Source organism: Platichthys flesus, chromosome 21, assembly GCF_949316205.1.
Source record: "Platichthys flesus chromosome 21, fPlaFle2.1, whole genome shotgun sequence".
Classification (NCBI taxonomy): Eukaryota; Metazoa; Chordata; class Actinopteri; order Pleuronectiformes; family Pleuronectidae; genus Platichthys; species Platichthys flesus.
Genome location: NC_084965.1, coordinates 17,051,489 through 17,061,175, shown reverse-complemented (window position 1 = coordinate 17,061,175; position 9,687 = coordinate 17,051,489). Strand labels below are relative to the sequence as shown.

The 9,687-nt window shown below is 41.5% G+C and overlaps 1 protein-coding gene and 1 long non-coding RNA gene across 2 annotated transcripts; both read right to left on the bottom strand.

Annotated features, from left to right (window-relative positions):
* Positions 1–1,172: 1,172 nt before the first annotated feature.
* Positions 1,173–1,884, bottom strand: LOC133932817 (uncharacterized). Its single transcript, XR_009911986.1, has 3 exons — positions 1,831–1,884; positions 1,315–1,368; positions 1,173–1,221 (listed from the first exon to the last, which is right to left on the bottom strand). It is a non-coding gene; the product is annotated as an uncharacterized LOC133932817 (long non-coding RNA).
* A 535-nt stretch (positions 1,885–2,419) lies between these two features.
* LOC133933077 (collagen alpha-1(XXI) chain-like) lies at positions 2,420–9,396 on the bottom strand. Its single transcript, XM_062380034.1, has 11 exons — positions 9,291–9,396; positions 9,045–9,181; positions 8,463–8,582; positions 7,479–7,595; positions 7,171–7,357; positions 6,373–6,538; positions 6,039–6,261; positions 3,799–3,972; positions 3,469–3,546; positions 2,989–3,081; positions 2,420–2,470 (listed from the first exon to the last, which is right to left on the bottom strand). Exons 1-11 carry the CDS (start codon positions 9,394–9,396, stop codon positions 2,420–2,422), a joined length of 1,452 nt encoding a protein of 483 aa, XP_062236018.1.
* Between the last annotated feature and the right edge of the window lie 291 nt (positions 9,397–9,687).

Here is a 9,687-nt window from a genome sequence, read left to right as displayed (position 1 = left end):
GATGTCCAACATTGAGTGTGAGGTGTGACCTGATCTGCCAGAGTCCACACTGACCTTTGTTCCTTGTGGCCCGACCAGTCCACCGGTGCCTGGTAGTCCTGGCTCCCCCTGTTTGGAGAACCAACCACACACTCAGAGCCAAATCCACTACTATAATAGAATTTATTTGTCTGAATAACTTGGGAGCCAAAGCACCAGAATTGGCATTCCTTTCTGTCTCTTTACTGCATTTGAATTATTTAGTGTAGTATCTGGCCAAACGTGTTTAGGGTTTTTCACTTTGACTCGTAAACAGAACTCGATCTTACCATTGATCCAGCCTCTCCCGGAGGTCCTGCCTCACCCGTCTCTCCAGGAAGACCCTATGTAAAACATAAACATAAAATTAAAGGACATAATAATAGGGCCTAGATTACCACTTTGAATGCTTTGTAAATTGGTGAAATTTTTTTTCTGTTAGGTCATTAGAAGTGATTACAAAAATACCACCAATTTATGGTAAATTGTACATGGATTTATATTGCACATTTCTTGTCTCATTGACCACTCAAAGTGCTAAACAAGCAACATTCATCCATTCAGACATAGATTCACACAGTGTTTCCTTATGCATTTTCAATTCATTTTGTGGTTCAGTAGTTAGTAGCTGACAAGACATAATATCCCACAATGCTCATCACTAAACTGACACGGATAGCAACAAGTACCACATCTACAGTTGGAGTAAATTAAACCTGCACCTCTCAAACTTTGCAGATGTACTAAGGATTGTATACATAGGATTTTCATGAATTTACAATTTGGGCTCCTATGTGTATAGAATATAATCATTTATATGATCAAATAATTATTTAAACCTCACATTATTTTTGTTAATAGCATCTGGCTGTCCTTCACAATAAAGGTTTAATGCAATTTTGTTCAGTGTTAACCAGATTAATCAGAAGCTACCAGTATAGAGATATATTAAGGTACAAATAAAAAAAACAGACTTACTAGAAGCTGATTTTAAGGATCGTTTTAAAAGCGTCACTCAACCAAAGTTCTTCAGGTACGAACAGGACTCTAACCCTGACAGATGGGTTTCCTTAAGTATCGGTAAGGAGGGTTCCTACCTGAGGAACACTGGCAGCAGTTAGGTTCATGGTCTACAAGCTGTAATCTCACCTTGGGTCCAGGGAGTCCTGGTTCTCCGAGTAAACCTGGCTGCCCTCTGTCTCCCTGAGACACATCAGTAGCATAGAGGGACTGTCAGTACCAGCAGCAGATCAGAAAAGCCACAGTACAGATACAACTGCTGCTTTAAGGATTTACCTTGTCCCCTTTTAGACCAAGCTCCCCTCTCAGTCCGACTGGGCCCTCTTCACCCTGCCAAGCCGAGTCAAGACAATCGGTAAGAACTCAAATCAAACATCAGAAGAGTGTTGACTTAGTTCAACAAGCCCACTTTAAAAATCAATTATACGGCTTAGAAATTATGATAATGGAAACCCTTGGAGGTCCTAATTGTGCAGCAGAATTTTACGTGATAAGAATCATTTTCGTTTTCAGTGCATTTCTATGGTCATAACATGATTGGTTCTTTACCAATTAAAAATGTCAAAGCTCAATAACTGACGTAAAATCTTTTTTTAATTTAAAACGGGGAATGATACATCAACAGTGAGACCGAAGTTTAATGAGTCTTCAAGCGCTGACCTACTGACACGCACATTGGTGCTTCAACAAACAAATTAGGGAAATGTTAAAGATGGCATATGGAGCAGATGAATCCAAGTAGAAATTGTGATTAGCTGGTAGCTGTTGAAAGATAATGGGTAGGCGTTTTACCTTCAACCCTGTTGATCCAGGAGGGCCAGGAGCCCCAGGATTCCCGTCCTTACCCTGAGGACAGAAACCACTTCCAACATGAGCATGTCTCTAAAAGACTGGTGGCAACAGCATGAAGAGGTGAAAAGGTACAGTAGAAGGAACTGATCAGCACTTACAGGCTTACCATCAGGTCCCGGTGGTCCTTCCCTTCCTTTCTCTCCTCTGAAACCCTTTGGAATCACCACAACACACACACACATTTCAATAGTCGTGCTGGTGGCACGGTCTATGGTCTGACAGTCTGTTCAGTACGTCTGCCTAGATACATATTTCAACAATTATTGGATGAATAGCTATCAAATTTGATATACAGATATTTAGGCTTCCATAAAATCAGAAGATTAACAGACTTTACATTAAGTACCAAGAGGCTGACATGTGTAGCACTGGGTGAAATACCCAGTGCTACAAATACTGTTCTAATACCGTTGCAGCATTAGAACAGTTTAAGTGTTTGGCGTCCAGGCTCCAACATAATCACTCCCCCATATGATTACACATAAATTATGGGACTGATGAGCAAATACTTGTAACCCTCCGTTGGAGCCTACAAGTGGATGCTGGGCTCGTGGAGGGGCTGAAGCAACTGGTAGCTACACTGCAGCAACAGTGCGAGCAAGAGGGATGATGGGAAATTTCTCTCTCCTTATATAGACCACCAACAGATAAGGTTGGTGTGTATTATAGATGGTTGTGGAGAGTGAGGTAGGTCATATGATGTATTTCACAGACATTTATGTTCCCCTCACAGTGAAATGCAGTATCTTTGATGATCCTTTGACTCTTTGCTCTCAAGTATCAATTTGATCCAATGTCTATTTGTGATCAAATACCTACAAAAGACATATTCAATTATTAGGTCATTTAAGATCATCAGAAGAAGAAATTGGACAGAAGAAACGTATGTATTAGCAGTTTTCTAGTTCTCGAGTTCAAGTTGTGGTCGTTCCTCCATTTGTAAATTACATAATCCTAGTGATATAAAGTCTGTACAGTGTAATAACCACCGCTTTCTGTTGGAGCAGATTCATTATTGCAAAATAACATGGGGACAAAAAGGTGAAGACATGTTTTACGGAGGTTTTGGTTAGTCAAGTGCGTAGGTGTGTGCGTTACCATGCGGCCTGGTGGGCCACGCTGCCCTGGGGGTCCGACTGCACAGTTACTGCAGTCGTCCTCGTCCTCTGAGGCAGTGCGGTTCAGAGGACACTGAGGAAAGACACACAAACAGTCAGTGCTTTCTTCATTAGGATTAAAAAAATGCATATAAAAACACATTATTTGGATTTACATATTTTCTCACACTTAATACAAAAGGTCACACTTCAGTAAATATCACAGCCAGTGAGTTCTACACATATCTCATGAGGTTCTCTACTTTTGCGTTACTGCTGTGGCTAAATTAGCAAAGTCGGATAAAAAATGTGAGAGAAACAGGAAACTGCACTCACCCTTTCATCATCCTGTGCAGCATCAGAAAGACGGGAACAAATATTTGTTATTATCATTGTAGAGTCATACACGTAGCAACACACTGAATTTTAAGTTCGACGTGTGACCTGTGGAGATGCAGGTTGGTGACAGTGGAGGTCTTACCACAGAGTAAATCTCACAAGCAGTTTCTCTCTCACTCTGGTGAGGATCACAGTACAGGCGCAGCTTCTGAATCTCCACCTGAGTCAAAGAAATTGGATACATATCATCATATGGCAAACGTCAACAACATGTTCAAACAACATTTGGAGTTTTATCTACCCTTTTCTCTACCATTGAGTGCTTTAAACCTGCCATTCATCTAGTGGTGACTGTAACAACCCATTTTAATGTTCTTTCACAAAGGATCCCCTGCCCTTGTTAATAAATAAATTCAGAGCACTTGGACCTTTCAGCTGCAGCTTTATTTAGAGGTGTGATTTGTAAACTCACCGGCACAGTGAGGTCTGTTCCTCTCCTCTTAGCCACCTGCGTCTCCCCGTTGATATAAATGGGCTCCATCAGCTCCAACTTGACTTCCTGGATCAGCTCATCGTCAAGGAAACCGGTGACCTGGCTTGGCCTCACAAGAAGTTTGAGTTGGTGCCATTTTCCATCATACAGATTCTGCAAGAAGGAACAAATATCTCAACTATAAAGATACATTAACTGAGTGTTTGTTCATTTTCCGGGACTGGAAACAGCTTCCATTCATGAGCAAAGGTGAACATAGCTATCAACTTGTCAAATCTTGAACACAGCCTCCCATTTCTGTTGGCAGTTGTATGTATGCATGCGTTTCATTTCAACAAATTCTGTTGAAAATGTGTGTCATTTAAATGCTCCACAAATAGCAATGACTGCAGAGTTATTTCGACCAAAGCTCTTTTTCCATCCCATTTTTTCTCTTAAGTCATAAACCATACCGAGACAGAGAGAAGAGACAGAGCAGCTATTGTCTCATTGGGGTGCTACGACACAGCCATCATCTATAAAAACCACAAATCACAGGCTTACACCTCGTGCCACATCAAAACAAATCAAATCAAACACATGCAAACAAAACCTGAGCATAATTACAACCCTCTCCTCCCTACAGTCTAGGTGTGTGTAAGGATGAAGGCTGCCTTTCGGGAAAAACAACTTGACGTGTCCAACAGGATGTATTATAAGCTTGTGCTGCCATGGAAACAGGGGCATGTTCTCCAAGTACTACAGTCCGGCCAACTAGTTTCCACGAGGTAAATACAGCAGTTTAGCACAGGAAACGTTTTCTTTGAGCCTCTTCCTGGCTTCCATCACATTACATCTTCGCCGGGCTGGCTGTAAATTGAACTCAGCAGGCGATGATGCTTACACTACTACTAGCTTGGCTCTCCGCAAGTCAGGTTCATTCACAGCGACCGACACGAAGGGAAACTCAAGATTGGAAGAGACACACTCACCGCACAATACATCCTTTTAGTGGCACTGCAGGAAAATAACAAACGGCACCACGGAACACGGCACTCTTTATATTAACCAATACACCTATATGCTGTTGTGGTAGAAACGTATGAAGGCATCAACTTAAAAGTAGAAGCAGACAAATTATTGGCCAGGCCTATACATCAGGATAAATATGAATGTAAAACCATTTGAGTAACTTTGATAATGAGCTTTCCAGACATTCAAGTTTACAGCTATGTACAGCAAAAGAAATAGCTGAGAAACCATGCATGTGCTATATATGATAAATCATAACAAATACAATTTGACTTGATATCATTTGCGCATATTTCAGCATTTTGTCAAACTATTTCATGGAAAACTGAAACTTTAAAATAATAATGTGTAATATATTACCTATATGGATACATTTTCTGTTTTTCTGAATTTTCATAAGCCAAAAATCGGAGGAACAATAATAGTTCTAAGGTGTGCAACTAAAGATCTTTGTCTTGTAAATAGACAGGATGTCTTTTCTACTCTTGATGACCACTCAAAACACTTTTAACAGTTCAGTTTTTTGCTATTCACAGTGCATTTCTGTGCAGCACTTGTTTTATGAGAAGGGGCCATTTTTCGGCGGACAGTATCTTGCCCAAGGACACTTTCAGGTTAATAAGATACGATACATTTATTGATCCCAAACACATGCACAATCACTCGACATGCAGAGTAGGGAAATTTGCCTTCTGCTTTTGTCCCATCTGGTGAACATCACAGGACACACAGAGCAGTTGACAGCCATGTACGGCGCACGGGGAGCAGATGTCGGGGGAGTAAGGTGCCTTGCTCAGGGGCACTTAGACAGTGGGGGTAGGGAGAGTGCTCTTTGGACTTTGGAACAGATCCGGGTGTTGTCCTGGCAGGTATGCTGTATTGTCACTGCAAGGAATCGAACCAACGACCTTCCAGTCCGATGTCCGTAACTTTCTGCCCATAGTCCAATTATTCTGCCACTATACTATGTGTAATATACGCGTACATGTTGTGTTGTTTTTAATTCTGGTTTTGTTGATTTACCCTTTAAGCACCAGACTCATAGTCTTGTGTTAAGAGTCTAAGGCCCAGTTTGTTGAGCAACTTAATACTGAGTAACCAAGAGAGGGAGGTATCGTGGTTTGAGCAAATGTTTTCAAAAGTAGTGACGTGAAAAATGATTCACATATTAATCTGGTAGGGATATGAAACTCAGTCCTTATACTAACCTGAAATCCATTTTTAAAGATGACACTTTGCTCCTCTTTGTTTAGCCTCATGGCGGTGAAGGTGACAGTTTTGTCCTTTCCACTAAGTGTCACTGCCGCTTGCATCTCCTTATCCTTTGACAGCACCCTCCAGAGGTCAAAGGTCAGCTTTGAAGTGGACCCCTGTAGGCGCAGGGTGGCTACAAACACATAGGATGGAGGGAGGCCTTCTGGGAAAATCTCTCTGGTGTGAAAATGAAGCAAAAATAATGAAATATGAAGAATAATTACAGCACAAATAGCAAAAAATATGAAACGTAACAAATTGTTAAGGACTTGATCACAGTCTTGCTACCTGGTATTCTCAGTAATGTCTGTGGTTGCAGTCAGGGCGTATGCTATCTCAGAAACCAGAGAGCCGGGGATCTTCTTGGCCTTCATCTGAATGTTCAGGCCCAACAGCAGCTCAAAGCCTTTCTCATCACGAGAGGCCACTGGGATTCTTGTGGGACAAACAGACTCTGGAATGAAAAAAGGGTCATTTCTTGAGACAGCATAGATAAACTGCAGCTACATCAGCAGGGCCGAGCCACATCTGTCTGCACTGGCTGTTGCATTAAAGTAAGTAGTTGTCTGTAACTGTGGTTTGTCTGTGGTAAGCCCTGTGCTTATGGCTAGATAGTGATGTTGCAGTGTTTTGATGTAACATTATTTAATTTGAGCACATATCTGTTTTCTCCTTGAGCTTGAGAATGATAAATGCAAAATTTAACATAACTTGGTGCTATGTATGTTCATTGAGAAGTCACTATCATTACAATGTTACAATGACTAATGAGGAAAATTCATATTATTGGCGTCCGTTGATTGTGAATGGCAATAGGGACATAGCTGAAGCTTTGTGTATTGCTGTGGTTATGGCTATTGTTGTATTTGTAGTTGTGGCTGTTTTGATGAGAGAGACTGTTCTCGACTTCTCTCTGAACCAGATTTAATCTCGAGCCAGGGCAGATAATCATGAAATGGATAACCTGACAAAACACAACCCAAATCTCTAAACATAATCAAACAAAAGGCTCACTCAGGATCATGGCCAGAGTTGGAGATTAAAAAAAATTTTTCTTAACAAGACACACTGACACAAAATTCTGACCTTCACATAGCTTCTGCTTCATGGAGTCTCGGATACGGTCGATGTTGGTGTAATCCTCTGCATACAGGACGTAGGTGGATGAAGGTTTATTGGCGATGGACACCAGCTCTGAGGTGGTGATCTCACTGCCGACCCCGACTGCAAATACTGTAATGCCCTGAGCTCGTGCCTCCATACTGGCATCTACCTAAAGAAACAAGAAATGGGCCTCCAATGGTTGAGAAGTCTTTTCCTTTTAGGCCAAACATCACAAAAGGTCAATGCATATTGCAGCGTTTCAGCCATCAGCTTTTATACACAGCATTTACCACATCATCCTGAGATTTTCCATCAGTGACCACCACGGCGATGCGGTTCTTCACTTGGCTGGCTCGCTGAGATGCGGCGAAGACGTGGTCCACAGCGAACTTAATGGCCCTTCCAGTCTGCAAGACAAATTCAGAAAACAGTGGATGACAAAACGCTGTGATGCTGTGAGGGATGGCATGTGTGAACCTGTCTGTCCATCAGTTCTCAGCAACTGACCGCTACATCACAGAGTGCAAATTAAATTATATACACACATAAAAAAGCTTTTTTAAATCCACTTGGGAGCGGATCACAACATTAGCAGAAGGTTACGGATACAGTGTCGTATTTTTCAAAGAACAAGTTCCATAAAGTAAATTCAGCATGTCTGTTTGTTTATTGAGTATTTCTATGCTTGTGGTGTTGCTGTGTGGTATTGTTGCACCTGCTGCAAGCGAATGCTGGCACTCATGGACCGCACTTAAGTGTAGCCTGCCTCTCCATAACCAGCCTCAAAGCCCTTAACTTTATTAGTTTATTTTTGGAAGTAGAGTTTGGATGTAGTGAACATCTTTATAGGCTATTTTAGAGCATATTTTGAGAGTAAAATATGTTTTATTCTCCCACCACACTTCTGCGTGCAGGTGCACCAGGAAACCAGTTAAGAGAAAACCACGTCAGCAACAGCATGTATATTATGACTATTAGAGGTAATAAAGTAAGGAAATGATAAATGCAGCAGGCAAAGATTTTTCTCTCATAAAACCGGAGAACCAGGCAAGTGTGAATAAATGAGTGTTTTTCTTCTTTTTGAAGGCATCCACAGGGACAGCAGATCTGAGGACATCCCATAGTGTCTGATTCACAGCTTCAAATGCACAATCTTCTTTTGTTTAGTGAGCACCGATCAGATCTAAGTTAGACCGAAGCAGATCTAAGATCTAAGCTGTCACCTGCTGGTGCTGGTGACAGCTAAGGTGCAAAGAGGAAACATGCTGTCCCACCTGTGTGTTTCCTCCCAGGTAGGGTATGTTCTGTATGGCCTCGATGAACTCTGCTCCACCCTGGTGTGTCCCCAGGGAGATCTCCAATCGAGGTGTGTCACTGTACTGGATCACAGCTAGCTACAGACACAGCAGGACAAGGGGCAGAAGGTCAGCGGTTCAATCCTAGTCTTCCCCATTCTGAATGCCTAAGTGTCCTTGGGCAAGATACCGAACCAATTGTCCCATTGTATTAATATGTGTGATATTTAATGTTATATATTTTGGTGCTATATCAATTAAATTTTGTTAAATTTAACTGAATTAATAGAGAGAGTGCTGCAGATAGACGCACTGTATACATGTGTGTGTGAAAGGGGGAATGGTAAAATTGTACTGTGCTGTTTCAAATTGTCGTCAAGACTAGAAAAGCTGTAATATAAATACAGACCATTTACCATACTGTAAAAAATATCATCGGTTAGGAGGCCTTTAGAAATCTGATACGGTAGTGTCCCAAGTACAATTGCAGCTTAATGTGTTTGAAATGAAAATGAATGTGTTGAGTATAAAGTACATGCAGTATAATAGAGTTTACAGTACCTGTGTGTAGTGTGAACTGATGTCAAACTGGCTGGTGATGTTGATAAGCCACTGCTTGGCCCTGTCAAAGTCAGAGACTCCGACACTCCATGAGCCATCAACAATATACACCAGGTCATTCACAGCTGTGCTGCAGCCTACACATAAGCACACACACTCACACAATCAACATATACAATCGTATCAACAATTTGAACTGTAAATATAAAAAGTCTCTGAAAGTGCAGCAAAAAGTGACATCCCAACCTGCTCGCACATCCTCCTCCTCCTCAGCACCCTCCAGTGGGGTCAGTAGTAATATCGCACTCCACACCGACCAAAGCAACATGTCTCTGTAGGACAGCTGCCTCATTCCAGGGCAGAGGTGGATAATTCAGAGCTGAAACACATGAGAAATTCAGATTGTAATTTGCCAAGGCCACAATTTATGTAATTCACTCTCCACAGAGGATGGCTCCTATTCATTCTGATGAGCCCTGACCTTTTCCCTTTTTCTCTCCCCAGCAAATTAAAAGTTCTCATAATGAAAACTTGGTTGCATTTAACTGAAATTTGCTAAGAATATTCATTGTTTGGCGATGACATCACCATCACAATATTCATTGCAAAGTAGAAATATTACAATATGTTCAAAAGATTGAGG

Excerpts from the sequence above, each read along its gene's own strand:
- LOC133933077 (XM_062380034.1), bottom strand. The coding sequence starts at position 9,396 with ATGAGGCAGCTGTCCTACAGAGACATGTTGCTTTGGTCGGTGTGGAGT. Across the intron at positions 7,358-7,478 it reads GAAAATCTCAGGATGATGTG|GTAGATGCCAGTATGGAGGC; the intron begins GTAAATGCTGTG and ends TTGTTTCTTTAG. Across the intron at positions 2,471-2,988 it reads GTGGCCCACCAGGCCGCATG|TGTAGCTACCAGTTGCTTCA; the intron begins GTAACGCACACA and ends CTGTTGCTGCAG.